This window comes from Rhinatrema bivittatum, chromosome 2, assembly GCF_901001135.1.
Source record: "Rhinatrema bivittatum chromosome 2, aRhiBiv1.1, whole genome shotgun sequence".
NCBI classification, from domain to species: domain Eukaryota; kingdom Metazoa; phylum Chordata; class Amphibia; order Gymnophiona; family Rhinatrematidae; genus Rhinatrema; species Rhinatrema bivittatum.
Window position 1 is genome coordinate 526941263 of NC_042616.1, and position 16411 is coordinate 526957673.

At 40.3% G+C, this 16411-nt stretch overlaps 1 protein-coding gene across 2 annotated transcripts in view; it reads left to right on the forward strand.

The window, feature by feature from the left end:
* Positions 1-5326, forward strand: part of CARMIL1 (capping protein regulator and myosin 1 linker 1) — a 511281-nt gene extending 505955 nt beyond the window's left edge. Inside the window, exon 37 of one of the 2 annotated variants that reach the window (XM_029590792.1) lies at positions 4164-5326. In XM_029590792.1, coding sequence (XP_029446652.1) covers positions 4164-4318 — 155 coding nt within the window. In that variant the 3' untranslated portion in view covers positions 4319-5326. The remainder of the gene's footprint in view (positions 1-4163) is intronic. The other variant, XM_029590793.1, reaches the window with a different exon arrangement.
* The last annotated feature ends 11085 nt before the right edge of the window (positions 5327-16411 follow it).

The following is a 16411-nucleotide window of genomic DNA, read 5'->3' on the forward strand; positions in this document are numbered from 1 at the left end:
AGTTGTGTTTTCTCATTACTAAACAAAACAATTTTTTGACTACCAGCATACATTGCAAACCAATGAGCGAAATAATCTTTTAAGATTTGACAGTTTCCGATCCTACTAATTTCAAAACCAATCTCCCAGTCGGTTAATTTTTAAGGCTACGGCATTTGTGTTCTGATACTGTGGACTTTAAAGTTAAAGCCAAACAAATGGCTTAAAGATTTTTACAAACAGCAAACAGGAGCGCTTCTGCATGCAGATAATCACAGCAGACAACAGAAAATATGCAGAAAAAATTCAATGTCCACACAAACGTTTTTGTGGTATAATTTTTTCATTTTAAATGGCAACTCCACAGTTTCGTGTTGACATAGTGAGGGCAAAGGTAGCGCCGGAGCCATTTTGAATATTTGCAAATCGGCCCGAGTGCAGAAGGTCGCTCCCGGACCCCTGCTGGACTTTTGGCAAGTCTTGTGGGGGTCAGGAGGCCCCCCCAAGCTGGCCAAAAGTCCCTGGGGGTCCAGCGGGGGTCCGGGAGCAATCTCCTGCACTCGTGACGTCGGGTCACAGGAACCAAAATGGCGCCGGCGCTACCTTTGCCCTGTCATATGGTCAGGGCAAAGGGCCACTGGCGCCATTTCTCTTAACGCAGCCATGGCCCGAGAGTGGGAGATCGCGCCGGGCCCCCCCCCTACTGGACCCCAGGTAATTTAAAACATTTTGGGGGGGTTCGGGAGGGTGGGGGATTTCTTTTAAAGGGTCAGGGTGGGTTTTGGGTTGTTTTGGTGTGCCGGTTTTCCCGCTCTCCCCCCCTCCCCCGGTTTACGATTTTTGACGATAAATCGGGGGAATTGTTATTGTATCGCGGCTCTAACTATTTTTGACTATTTAAAATATATCTGACGATTGTTTTAAATCGTCAAAAAACGATTCACATCCCTACTAAATAATATTCCCAAACAGTTAACTTCGCCCCAATACTTTTAAAAAAGAAAATGTCCCAAGCAAAAATTTACTGATTCCTTTCAGCCACCAGCAAAGTGATCTTCTCGTCTCAGTGCTCCCACTGGATTGTCTCGGAATGAAGTAAGCCAGTGTGCATATCTCCCTCATGCATATTCATTATAGATATCCTGAAAACCTGACTGGCGGGGGCGAGGGGGGGGGTCCTCCAGGACAGGTTTGGGAAATGCTGGGCTGAGAACCACTGGTCTAGGATATGCTGTACTTCTTGATTGTTTAGGCAAAACTTGTTTGTGTTGGAGATTTTTTTGGTCTTTCTGGAAAACTGTCATTTTTGCCTTCACTTGCAGGGCTCATGACTTGCACTGTGAGCTATTAAAATGCATGACTGTGGAATATTTGGAAGCACACAAACAACTCTTCACACTAAAACAGTTTGATCCTATTTATGCACAGAGTTTTATAAATTTCTCTTACACTAGGTGGTGCCTTAGGCACAGGGATGCAGCCAGGAAATCAGGGAGCTTCTGATGCTACTGGAAAGACTCATTATCAAAGGGCTAACTTTCTTTACTGAGTTTCAACTCTAAACACACATTGGGTATGAAACGTGGATTCTAAACTAGTCCTGTTAGTGGCATGCCGAATGGGTTTCACATCCATTGAAACCTATGAATAGGGTGTTGGCAATAAGTAGTGCAATTTGCTCTTGAAAAATTTGTTGCCTAATACTGTTTCTAACTGCATAGGAGTGACATTTGTAACTAATTCTTTATATCTTTGAGCGTAATAGTAAAAGCTATTTCAAAAAGGCACTTACAGAAACGAGAACCGTATCCACTTTTACAAAGCTTAACAGGGTATTTAGTGCTTTCTCATGGGTGCCACATTGACCCTCTGCTCAAATTCTTGATGGGGAAGGAAAAAAGTGCTTTTTTTGGCACTTTCCAAGACCTGATTTAAAAGAAAATGTGGTTTTTGTTTCCCTTTCTATCTATAATGCTGTATTTTAATACTTTTCAACCTAGCAGACTTTTGAGTTGGCTAACCTTTAATGTTAGCTTTTTAACAAAAATCATTGTAGTCATAAGAAAAATAAAATACATGAATCTCTCTTTACTAAAACACATTCTTAAGTATTTATGGATGCAAACATAAATGTATGCCTCTGGTTAGAATAAATAGATATATTATCCTTTAAAATAGAACGGGTTTGTGCGGACTGAAAAATACCTGTGCGCGCACACATAGTCAAGCACCTTAGTAAAAATTATACAGTTTTGTGTTTGTAGGAAATCTTATTTTAAATATACTACTGGGTCCAAATTTAATATTTGGCTGCCTCCATGCATGGTTAGGCCCTCTTGTTCTCATTTGGCACGGTTTGTATGATGCATTTTTTCTGTTTGGGTCAGACAGGAAGGTGCCTACAAATGAAAAAATGCACTGTGTCAATTAACTAAAGGCAAAGGTGAATAGTAAAAGATAAGAGCACATGTTTTGGATCAGACAGGAGGGAGAAAAAGATTTACAAATTTCTGTATTCTTATTAAAAATATATATCTTTAGTCTTTCCATGAGGACTGGAGCTTTAACACTGCATCCCTCCCCCCCCCCCCCCCCCCCCCCAATGCGTCTCTTACGGTCATTTCATGTAGGCAGGAAGAGGATCAGCCTTAAATCTCCTTCAGTCCATTTGTAAGGAAACTTTTTTTGCTGATTCCATTGAAAGTAATTGAAGTTCATCAGCCAGCCAGGCATCTCCAGAGGACAGACAGATATCAGATCTGTATTAGTTATTCTTTGTTTTTTTTAGTTTGATGTAGATCCAAACAGGGTTTTTAACTATTAAGAAATTATCAAACCAGATACATAATTTTAAAATGAAAATGCACCTAACCCATTTTCAGTTTGTGTACAATACTCTTGATTTGGCTGGATTATATTGTCTTTAATTTAGAGCTTCATGTTTGTATCTTGGATTTTAGCTTAATGGGCTTTAGATTGTTAAAAAAAAAAAAAAAAAAGATAAAAGCGTGGAACTAATTTTTTGGCAATCAGTGTCATAACTGCCAGATATTGCAGGATAAATTATTACTAATATGTTGGAAAAATTCACCCACAAGATAGTGATAACTTTGGTTAGACTGAAGGAAGACCCAAGTGCATTATTCTCAGCCGCATTCAGCTCCCTTATTGAAATCTCTTTCATGGTGATTCAGGGAAAAGCAAAAGAAATGCTCTTTGTCCCAATTTTGTTTCTTAAGGAAGAGAATTGCCTTATGGTTTCAAAAGGTTATCTGACAGGATCATCCTCTAAAATCTTAGGAGATGACCCAATGAGATCCATTGATCATGTTGCTATTTCTAAACTATTCTAATGTTCTCTTAAACATGTGCATAGTTATAGCCAGGACATCAGAAAGCACAGTTCATAGATTTGTCACTCTGTAGAAAAGGCTTTCCTCTGTAGATGAGAAAATGTGCATTTCTTTAGTGCCAGAAAATGTTCTCTGGTATTGTTAGTTTCTTAGACAGGAGTTGCTTAGAAGGTATTAACCTTGATGTTGGACAAGGATCCCAGAAACTGTTTAATTTTTTGTTGTTGCTATTTATAAGTAATTTATTACAGTTTGGAAGAAATGGGATACTTTTAGTAGTATAGTCCCGCCTTATATTTAAACACTGAACCAGAGTACCCATTCGGCGTGATATGTGCAAGATCCCAAGATTCTGTGGGGTTTTGTAAACTGAATTTAGTGCAGTGAAATCTTATATCTTAAAACACAAAATGCAAGGGTTCAATACAAAATATGTTTATCACAGCACTCGGTAACCTAGAGGAAGGGGTTCCGAAATGTAGTCCTCAAGAGCTGCAGAGCAGCCTAGTTTTTATGATTTCCGCAAAGATTATGCATGTGAGAGGTTGGCATGCACTGCCTTCAGTCTTCCTTGGGCATATTCTGTGTGGAAATCCTGAAAGCCAGATTATTTTGTGGCCCTTGAGTACTGGATTTGGGGACCTCTGATCTAGAAAAATCTTAACTTATCTAGAAAAGTCTTTTACTTATTTCACACTACTACTACCCAAACTATATGAGCCTTTAGTTGGAGTGGAAGCTTTCAAAATGTTCAGTTTTTATATGGTGATCTTTTCTGTTACAGTTTAAAAGCATCTTTTTTGACTTTATCTTTTTGTTTCAAACAAATAGTGAGGTCACCTTCCATATTTGAGACATCTCCAAAAGGAAGCCCCGGACACCAGCAGCATGAGTGCCAAGATCTAAAGCAGAAGCCCGCAACTAAAGACGGGAACAAGTCCAGCGATTCTGGAGAGGAAGCCGATAGAGAGTTTATTTTTATCTAAATGTAGTTAACCTAGATGCTTGATAATTATGCGATCTTTAATAACAATCAGGGTGCAACCATGAGCTGAGAGCAAGGCTCTTCTACTTACCAGCCATCGTCTCATGCTGGATGCGTTTTTCTCTAGAAAAATGAATGATAGCTTGAGGCAACAATCAAGATTCTACTTCCTTAATTTTGTCACTTTTTTTTACATTTCCTGCATTTCCTCGTTTTGTCTGTGCTAAAGTCAGAATATGTTTCCTTTCATATATTGTACTTGAAGCTCCCAGAAGCAGCTGGAATGAATGTCTTGCATAGGGCTTTGGGGGAGGTGGGGAAAATCCTGTTTAACTGGACATTGTCTAACCTTAGTAAATCACTGCTCGGCAGATTAAGTTGTACTGCTGGACATGTTGTGTCAAATCTGCACGAGATTCCTCTCTGTGTATATGTATATACACTCTATATTCTTTCTGTATGCAATTGCACATTGTAATTATATTAACAGAGCACAATAACACAAATTGTATAAATTATAACAAAAAATATATATATATTAGATGCTTGGGTATGGTTTTTACCTTCCTGTTCTTGTACATAGAACTGAATCACTTAACTTTGTGCACTATGAATAAGCACAATAAAAAGAGAAGCATCCAAAAGAAGCATATTTTTCTGCCAAGTTCTTTGAGTATGGTGGATTTGAATGGGAGAATCTGTAATTGAATTACATAGTTGGTGTTTCTCGAAGGCTTAAGATCTCTACATTTCAGCTTACTTCTAATGAAATATTGAATAGAAAATATTTTGAAGCCTTAAAAAAATTGTTTTACATATAACATAGTTGCTTATATTACAGGTTGAAGGGAGTTTATTCAAATGTTTATTTGTATCAATAAAATGATTTTACAACCAAAATATTTCTTATTTTACTGAACAAGGAGAGAGGATTTGTTTTAAGATGTGCACATTGCAAAAGCAAAAGAATTGGAAAAATGTTCATTAAAAGATAACATTTAAAGGAGAAATCTTATACTGGTGGATGTGAGGATTGCTTGGTAATTTGCCTGCCTGGTGCGAAGGTGGCAGATCTCATGCATCACATACGGGCCGATACAGTACAGTGCGCTCCGACGGAGCTCCGACGGAGCGCACTGTTAACCTGTCAATCGGCGCGCGTTTTCCCTTACCCCTTATTCAGTAAGGGGAGAAAAACGCGCGTCCAACCCGCCGAACCTAATAGCAAACGCAACATGCAAATGCATGTTGATGGCCCTATTAGGTATTCCCGCGCGATTCAGAAAACAAAATGTGCAGCCAAGCCTCACATTTTGCTTTCAGAAATTAAGTCAGAGGTCCCGAAACTTTCCAAAAGTGTAAAAAAAAAAATAAAAAAATTTGAAGTTGGCCCACGGCTGTTGGGTCGAAAACCGGATGCTCAATTTTGCCAGCATCCGGTTTCCAAGCCCCCGTGGCTGTCAGCAGGCTCAAGAACAGACGTCGGCAAAATTGAGTGTCTGCTGTCAAACCCGCTGACAGCCAACACTGGTCCAAAAGGAGGTGCTAGGGACCCGCTAGTGTCCCTAGCGCCTCCTTTTACCTGGTTTTACCGCCGGGCCTAATTAGCATACTGAATCGTGCGCACAGGAGAGCGGCCTGTGCGCGCGCCGGGAGAGCGGGCATTCGCCCGCTCTCCCGCGGACTTTACTGAATCGGCCCGATAGATAGGATTTCAGATAGTGCTGGGGAGGAGCTGGCTGTTTTGGTACATGTGAGCACCCATGACATAGGAAGGTGCAGGAAGGAGGTTCTAGAAGCCAGATTTTGGATTTTAGGTAGAAAGATGAAATCCAGAATCTCCAGGGTAGCATTCTCAGAAATACTTCCCGTTCCATGCGCAGGACTCCAGAGGCAGGCAGAGCTCCGGAGTCTCAAAGCATGGATGAGACGATGGTGCAGGGAAGAGCGTTTTAGGTTTGTTAGGAACTGGGTAACATTTTGGGGAAATAGGGGTCTTTTCCCAGGCTGCTGACATTGATCTTTAAAAGGGAGATACAGCAGCTTTTAAATTAGATTTATTTATTTATTTTAAATTTTTAGATGATGGGAAAAACAGACAGTCGCACAGGAGCACATAATTCGGCATGATACCTCTCTGAAGGATACTAACACGATAGAGAAATTAGGGTTTCCTGATAGAGAGGTTGCAATAAATGTAAAATTGGACCAGGTACTTTTAAGTAATGAACAGACAGTTGAAAGATTCCAAATTGCCTCTCTCAACTGATAAGCAGGTTGTTACTTCAAACAAAAAACATACTTTGAAATGTCTTATGCACACATTTCATCTTTGTTTGCCAACATATGGCATGTTGGAAGGAATTATGTAAAAGGGATAGATGTCTGTCCATTTGTCTGTCTCTACATAAGAAAAAATTTACCATACCAGATCAGACCAAAGGTCCATCAAGCCCAGTATCCAGTGACCAATCCAGATCACAAGTACCTGGCAGTATCTCAAAAGGTTGATAGTTTCCATGCTGCCTATCCTTAATGAATTTCCTCATTCCCACCTTAATGGTTTATAGACTTTTCTTCCAGGAATGTGTCCAAACCTTTTTTAAAATCCAGCTACAGTAACAGCTTTTACCACATCCTCCAGCAATGAATTCCAGAGTTTAATTATGCATTGATTAAAAACTATTTTCTCATTTTTGTCTTTGATGCATTATCTGGTAATGTCATTATCTCCCCTATTTACTCTACATTTTGAAAGAGTAAACAACCGATTCGCATTTACCCATTCCACTCTACTCATTTTATAGACCTCTATCATGTCTCCCCTCAGCCATCTCTTTTTCAAGCTGTAAGCTTAATAACTCTTTTAAAAAGGGTTGGAAATTCATCAAATTTGGCATACAGCAAGAAAATGTGAATATCTCAGATGAGTTTGAAAACCAGAAATGGAATAATATTTTCAAAGAGCCAAACTTCCAAAAAAAAAAAAAAATCCCCATTGCTTTCTATGAGAAACTATTGGAAATTGAATACTGACCAGCTCTCCATTTCAAATCCTCCTCCCCCTTACCTTTCTGCCACTTTGCCACAGATCAACAGAAGCAGAGAGAGACAGAGACCGGGAAAATAACTGAAGCAACCGGCACAGGATGGCACAAAAAGGCACTTCACTCACACATTCCCACGCACCCTTCACATGCACCCCAACACTCCCCCCCTCCCCACACACATACATGCACCACATACAGACATCAGACATACACCTGTTGCCAGCATACCCACACCTACACACCTCAGAGACAGGGAAAATGGTGCAGCTTCTCAATTCATGTCCCGACACACCATAAACATACACATGCTTAATTTACATGCAACATGTAAAAAGATGATTAAACAAATTACTAAACTAAGTTAACATCCACATATACCCACACAAAATCTCCTTCATGAGCACAACCTACTCCCCCCCCCAAAAAAAAACCCGCATCCCACAATTCCCATACATATACAACCATTTCACAGAACCCTCCTAGACCCACAATCCAAAAATATTACCACTACCCACACACCCTCCCATCAGTGCACAAACACAAACATTCCCTACACATAATCCCGTATACACCTCTGCTCATACACCTGCATCCTCCATTCTTCCAAACATCCACTCCTACCCACTCTCCATTGTCACACTCCTTAGCCACACACACTTCTACAAATGCTTTTCCCTACTTGTTTCTTTCTGTAATTTTACATAGTTCAGAAATATTTATTCACTTTTATTTGAAATATTTTCCTAAGTTTCTCTTGGCACTTTGTGAAACTGCTTTATTCTGGTTTGTAAGGTTGTGTTAAAAGTATTGGTATACCTCATTGTGGCCAGGAACCTGGTGGTGTTGCAGAAGGCATGATTACAAGACGTGTGACTTTTAGAGATGTCTTTAATTTGGTGGATTTATTCCTCACAGTTAGAAATTTATATTCTATGGTTAAAAATTATTCAAAGAAAGCTAACAGAATAACAGGGTAGAGATGCTACCCTTTCAAGATGTTATTTCATTTTCAAGCAAGGCATAGATTTCCGTTTCTGTTTTCATGGCCTGGACCTCTACATGTGCTCTCCTGCATCACAAAAACATCTGACAAACACTATGAAAGTGGAAAAAAAGTTAAAAAAAACAAAAAAAAACCCAAAACTTTTTTTTTTAATAATTTCATATTGTAACCAAAGAGGTGGCTGTTTTCCCAAAAGAATGCTGTTTCCTCCAATTGGATTATACTTTACCTGGCATGAAATATATTACAGAAGTGATATGTGTGCCACTCCAGTTAAGAATGGTGCTTCTAGTAAAATGAGTGGAACCATTCAAGGAACTTGAGATTTATTTGCATTTTTTCTGTTGTTGAAAGCAGGTATCCAAATGTGTCAGATATGGCTTGAGTAGAGTGTACTAGCACGTGTTGCTGCTGAATGGGATTCAGATAGGCCACATGATCTAAATCTGGGTTATTAAATCTTTGGGCTTGATTCACTAAGGCTTTTCTCCCATTCTGTGTCTGAGAGAGGACCTTGATGAATCATGCCCTTTGTGCTCTCTGTATATGATACATGAGGCAGAATAGCTGGCTTTGAACTTTACTCTCTTTTGACTGTCATGGGATTCTGATTCCCAAAATAGGAACATTTGGAGAGGACTTCTGGACCTATTTGGCCCGTGCTAGTAGTACAATGGGTGCAACATCAAAATTATCGACATGTGAGATAAGGATGACAGCCAATCAGTGTTCACTTGCAGTCTAGGACCCACCCAAGCTCAGCTCATAAATCTGTTCATGTCCCGCCCACTTCCATACACATGAATGAGCGTCTCCCACCCCAAACATTATGTCCTTGAAAGTCCAACCAAACCACACTTCCAACCCCACCCCCCCTACATCATCATCAGAAATGGTCCTGTCACTTTTGATGACAATAGAATTAATTAACCCTGTCTGATTTTTTTTATGACACTGCTACCCGGGGATGGTGACACAGCCAGAAAAAGGAATTCTTGAGCACGGAATTCCAAGGCTCTATCAATGATGTAGCAAGAAACTCTCTCTTGATCTGTGTACAGTGACAGTGAAATTTCTTCCCTCTCTCTCTCTATTCAGAAGGTTTCAGTGTGAATGTGCATGCACAATGCTCCTGACTGTTAGGCATTCATAGTGAAGCTTGAGCAGATTTATTGTGTAGTATACAAAAAGAATGATTAACAGCAGAGTGTGTGGGGGGAGGGGAGCTAGAAACTCAAATACGTAAATAAAGCATGCCTTGAGTTTTTAAATACAGCATACAACAACTATGCATGAAATGCTGTTAAAGAAAATTTATGACCCAGGTGCTATAGAACGTTTTGGTGGGATAAATCCTCTTTTTCAGGCTGCTGGAAAATGTAATGGAAGAATGACTTGAAAACAAGAAACCAAATGGCTTACAGACCAAGATACTTAATTCTTTTACAGACCAACTGGGACACATTTTAAAAAACACAAAATGATCATGTCAAACCTGGATGTACAATAAGGCTGATTTGGTTGATTTGTTTGCCTTGTCTGGTTATAACAGTAGCTACAATTATGAATGTAGCACCTATACAGTGTAAAAAACAAAGAATGTTTTAAAATTCAAAGAAAAAATGTAGCTCCTGTAGCTCACATAGGCATGCCCGGACATATACAACTAGATGTAGAAATAAACCATGTGATTGCTAACACGTGATGGTGGTAATGTGAGGAGACATCCCGCATAGAAAGTAACTGCACATGAAAGCTTTAGCTTTGCAATTCTAAAAATAAAAATGGTTTAGTATGAAAACTCTAAAAGGCAAGAAATAGAAATCAAATGACAGCCAGCATGAAAGAGAGTTCATAAATGTTTCTTGTGGACCTCGAGGCTGAAGATTACCAACTAGTACAAATGCCATGTGTGAATGACCATGAACAAAAAGCAGAGTAAATGATAGTGATAGAGATTGAGGAGCTCCTATTGGGACAAAAACTTTGATTTGCAGGATTCAACCTTTGACATCAATGTTATCAATATGAACATGTACTAAACTGCAGTAGATGCTGATGCAGATTATTTGCTAAAAAACTAGAAGCAGTGGAGGTAAAAGAAAAATGTATTTTGTTGTGATTAAATATTTTAGGATGGGAGATTAAGATAATAGAGGTCGTGTTTAGAAGAGGTGGTTGTTTCACGTCAACATTACATTTTATAGGTAAATGATAGATCTTCGTGGTCAGGAGACTATGGGGACACACCAGCTAGCAGCCTATCCTGTCTGTGCTGTTTTTCTCCATACATCAAGGAATCATCAGTTACAGAAAGTAGTCAAAAAGACAATTAAAAAGTCCAGACTAGAAGATGCTCTTGTTTTAAACTAGTGGCTGGGGGGGACAAGGGGGTACCCAAGCCACCACTGGTACATGATGTTTTTGAAAATCACATTTAAATCAACCAAATGTGTGGCCGTACACAGCATTCTTACAAAATGCTTGGCTGGCATTCATCATGATGACTGTTTTGGATGTGATATAGATGACCCAAATCAAAAACATCACAGTTGTCTACTATGGCATGCAGGAAAAACGAAGGACAGTTTGTACTGTTACCAGGAACATGTTTTAAATGTTATTTATTAGCATATAATAAAGGTGCATTAAGTCTATATAATGATTATTTGAATCTAATCATTTACCTTATGCACAATGTAAAAATGTGTTCAAAACTTTGTGGAAAAACTAGACAGAATGCTTAAGCCTACAGAGAAAGTCCTAATGGTGAAATATATAAATGCTATCATCTCTAGAAGGAAGCACCTGTCATTTTTTTTTAAACTTATAGTGATAAAACAACTGAATTTGTTTTCAATCTTTTTTTTTTTAATCTGCATTTTCAGATATAAGCTTTGAATATGAAATGCCATGTGAAGAAGAGTAAACATTGATGTGTAATACATTTTTGTCATGTGAATAAAATAGGAAAAACATGTAAATGCAATTAATAAATATATATTTGATCTAATGATGTCAGGTGTGTTTTAAGGATCTATGGAAGGTTTTATCTTTATCATGGTTAAAAACGATGAGAGGCCAAATTTGGGGATGGTGCGCAAAGGGCATACTCATGCCTGCACACACACAGCAAGCAACACCTATGGCTTTATTAAGCCTCATTGATGACCATGCTTGGGGCTGTATGAAACGGAGGCTGCAGCGGGCATTTCATGAACTTGGGGAATGGGCAGCATGATAACCTAGAGAAGAAGAGGTCTAGACTCAAGAACTGTGAATGGGTAAAACGATGGACAGTATAATTGCTAATGAGGAGCAAAACTAAACTGGTAATTTGTTCAAGGTCTGTGAATGAGTAATCCACTCAAGGTAAAACAATAGATAGATAAGGTGAAATCTTTGGAGGAAACAGAGAGCCTAGGTTGATTAAGTCCCATCTTTCTTCCCCCACACCTTGCCTTGCATTCCCCCTATCACTTGCCCTAAGTCATCTTCTTCCCCCCCCCCCCCCTCACTATTTGTCCTGCATTCCCCTTTCAGCCTCTCCTACCCCTTGCCCAGCAGCAGGAGTCCCTTCTCCACCACCCTTCCCAGTAGCAGCAGCAACAGCCCCTCTCTCTTTGCACCCCCAGCCCTCCTACACCGCTCCCTTCTTTATCTCTGCCAAGTAGCAGTCCCCTTCTTTCGCCCTGACTCTCCACCCGCCTATGCTCCTCAAGATGCAATGCTTTCAATCTTTCTGTAGTGGCAGTAGTGTTATGTGAAGAAACTTAAACATAAGGCCTATAAGCAATATAAGAATATTCTGTATCTTGGATACTGCACAGTTTCTTCTCTCCCCACCCAGGTTGGGATGAGCAGTGCTACTGAAAATTACCCCATCACCTCCTATACATACGTAATCTGAATAGCTCAGAAAAGACCACGGGTTTTCCTCAGAATCAGGCTTTTATGTATCAGACGTTTCAGGTTTAGCACTTAGAATAAAATAAACAACACAGGTTATACTGAATAAAGCTCACTGAACTTAAACATATCATACGCTAAGCAAGTCAAAGACTATTAATAAATGTAACTAGCTAACTACCCCCATAACTTTAGGAGATTACCTTGAAAAGCACAATTTAGCCATCTAAGTAGTACTTTTCAGACTTATCTGGCTAAGTAGCTGCTTTGACCTACTTAGCTGGATAAATCATAATTTATCCAGATAAGTGCCACTATTTATCCGGAAAACACGGAACTTGTACGGATAAGTAGATAATGTATATTCACTTTTTTTTTAGTGCATGTTCCTGGATATTTTTATGTGTATTTTATAATCTGCATAAATCGCATATGTGTGAGTTATAAAATACTGGAGTAGATTTGCATGCTTTCCCCCATATACATATGTATATGGGTGCTCATGCATATGTTTTCAAGTCATCCTTCTGGAGAATATGTGCACAACACTCTGTTGTTTCAGCATCAAAGGTCTTCAAATAGTGTTTCTATGGATACTTCTATATTGGCTCCTATTGGAACAACCTGATACAGATGGTCCGAATGTTGATACTTTAACCATTTAGTTTTGATCTATCTTGAAATGGAGGTTTTTGGTTTGGGGGTGGGGGGCCTTGCATGTGGTACATGGTCTCTTGCCCCAAAGTTGGGTGTTTGTCCTTGGGTTAGTTTAATGGTTAATGAGAGGTATCAAAAGGTGGTGGGGGGGGGGGGGGCGGGAGAGAAGGAGATGAGAAGGGATGGGAGAAATTTTCAGGGTGGGGGATTGAGGGAGCTATAATTCTGAGGGAAATGATGGTAGTATCATGTTATTTCTCTGTATATCCTGATATGCAGCCACTGAACTTATTATAGGATCTAGGCTGGGGATCCTGACCATATACATGATTATTGATTTGCTCCTTTTTCACATACGGTTAAATGATTAATCCAGATATAGGATGTACAACCTGGAACCTATCAGATATTGGATCGGTAATTAAGAGGTATAAAATTATTACAAGCTCTACCAAAAAAAAAACATTGCCGTGCTATAGGAAACGTTTAGATAAGGCTGAGCTCTAAAAGCTAAAGAGACTGTGGGTGGGTGCGGTGTTTTCATCACAATAAGGTAATAAAATATCTGGTATGGTAATACTTATAGGTAAAGCAGTACCCTTTCAAGCTAATAAAGTAGTGGAGGACTTGAGAAGTTTTTGTTAGTTGTTGATACTTTGTAAGGGAAATCTTTTGTGATATGTAATGCATATGCACCCAATGTTTGACAACCTTTTTTACTAACCTAGTGAAGCTCTTAGCAGAGTATATCCATGCAACATCGCTGATTGGAGGTGATTTCAAATGTGTTTACAACCTGGATTTGGATAGATCTTAGACTTCATTCCAGAGATCTCATAAGATCAAAGGAATAGCATGCCTATGGAACAGTTTGGATTTAGTAGATGAATGGAGAGCCTTACATTTATTAGAGAGACAATATCAAGAATGCGTAACCTGCACTCTAGTATAGACAATTGATGAAAAGAGATGAATTTTCTAGAATTGCTAAAGTGGATCTAGGCCCGCTGACAATCTCAGACCATTTACCATCAGGGTAAGATATGAAGTACTTCCTGCCACTGAGTCCTCTGAGAAACTGGAGATTCCCTAAATATTTGATGAAAAGAGAGAACAAACTTTATGACCGTAATGGATTACACCGATAATCTCCTATTTTTTTCTGGGAGACAACTAAAGCCGTCATAAGAGGGAATATTATTTCCTATATTATTGCAAAGAAAAAGACCTTGATGAAAGAGATATTAAATTTGGAATGACAGCTAAGCTTAGATAAGAACATATAAAAGGAGATTCATCATAGATAATAAGCACAAATTTGTATCAAACTAAGAGGCCCTTAACACTATTACATCAAAGGGTAGAGAAAAGTCTATTGTATTAAATGCGAATGTTTTCAGTTTAGCAATAAGGTAGGGAGAACTTTGGATAATTTGACTAAAAATTGCACTGGGTCAAAAATTTTTTCCTGCTATGAGGAAAAGTTCAGGAGAAGATGTAAACTCTAATACGGCAATCTGCAATATATTTAGAGAATTTTTATCTAACTTTATATGACACCATCCCAAATAATATAGACCGAACAAGAGAATATCTTCCCACTAAGGCTATACCCAAATTAACTACAGATCAGGTTAGTAGATTAAATGCACCAATTTAATGACAGGAGATTCAAAAGGGGATCCAGATAAGTGCAGCAGCTTGGCCTCATGGGTATCCTGCTGATTTTTATAACGATCCTGCTTAATCAACTTCATGTCTCACTAGGGAGCTTGTTTGAATGATTGGTCACTTCCCCATCTTGTCACAGATGTGAGCCCTTGATTAACGCAGCCTAGCAGGTGAAACTAATAGGCTCACGCCGACAGCAGATGGACTTGCCCTTATTAGGACCAGCGCTGGAGCTTCACCTATACCAACTCCGTTCCCTGCAGGTTGAGACCTTGCGTTCCACGGGCTGACAGGGTTTAGGCAAAAGTCCTGTAAGAAGCAGTCTGATGAAATCAAGTCTCCAGCAGAGGGCAACAGAATCTGGATCCAGGCCAAGGCTGGGGCAGGCAGCAAACAATCAGTGACAGGGTCCAAGCTGGGCTCAGGGCAGGTGGAAGTCCAGAAGAGTAGTCAGTATCCGTAGCAGAACCAGGAATCAGGCAGAGGCGGACAGTCAAGATGAGACGAGGCACAGGGGACCGAGACACAAGCAGGGTGGCAAGACAACAGAAAGGCAAAACAAGGCATGAAGATAACAGCGAGGCAAGGCAGTACAACAAGGAAGCAAATGAGGCAGAGGCTCACAGAGTAGTAGCAATACGCACTGCAATGCAGGAGGGCCTGTTGTTGAGGTGCCGGCTGGAAGTACGGCTGGGGTTTAAATCCCCAGCGTCATCTGCTGGTGCTGTTATTGTTTCCTGCCACAGGGTCCTTGTAGTTCAGCACGCGTGCCTGGGAGGACCTGAGGAGCCAGGTGCAGGAGACTTCCCTGCCCCCATGAGCACAGCGGCCATTTTGAGGAGCTGTCCATGCCACGTTGGCATTGGGGGGTAACTGCGGCTGGTTGCGGGGCTATCCCACGTCAGGCCAAATGTTACCTCTCTCACCTAATAAAACTACAGGGTGGCCCATGGAAAAGTAGCCCGCCTCCAACACCAGTGCCACGCAGGCAGGCTACTTTTCCATGGGCCACCCTGTATTATTACAGTGCTACCGAAATTAGGGCAAGACCCACTGCTCCCTGAGTCATACCAACCAATTTCTCTGCTAAATTTAGATGTGAAGCTCTTGGCAAAATATATGGCAGATAAATTGGCACAAACAGTTCCCAGATTAATAGGGGAAGACCAAGTTGACTTCGTCAAAGGAAGATGCTCTGTTCTGAATGTACAATAGATTGTTCCATCCATGGAAGTAAATGGAGACAAATTCCATCCCTCTTGCTAAGTTGTGATGCTTTAGAATGCAACTGAATGGAGCTCAAGTCATTCCGAAGTTCAGGGGGGTGCAAACTTAACGGTGTGAAGTCCTGAGAGTCAGAATCTCATCTCTCTCGCTGATTTGTGCTCTATGGAATGATGTTTATGACATTTAAAACCAAAATGAGTCACTAGGTACGGTTTATGTCATTGCTCCAAATGTGACTGCTCCCAGGGATTTAGGGGAGTAGATTAGAGGATATCTGTTGTGGAAATCTTGAAAACCAGTCTGGTTTGGGACCTTCAAGGACTGCATTTGGGGACTGCTGGCTTACAGAATTTTGTTTACAACTTCAAAGGAGCTGACCCACCTTTGCTAAGGGGGGGAGGGGGAGGAGAGGCCACAACCGGGTAGGTGCTCCGCCTCTGGAGCAAGGGAGGGGGCAGAGGCTGGGAGAGGTGGGTCAGCAAGCCTGATTTAAAGGTGGACCTACCTGCCCGCCTCTTCTTTTGGAGATTTTTTACCCAGGTCAGGTTTGCCTTGCCTTTTTTCCTTTGTTGCTGCT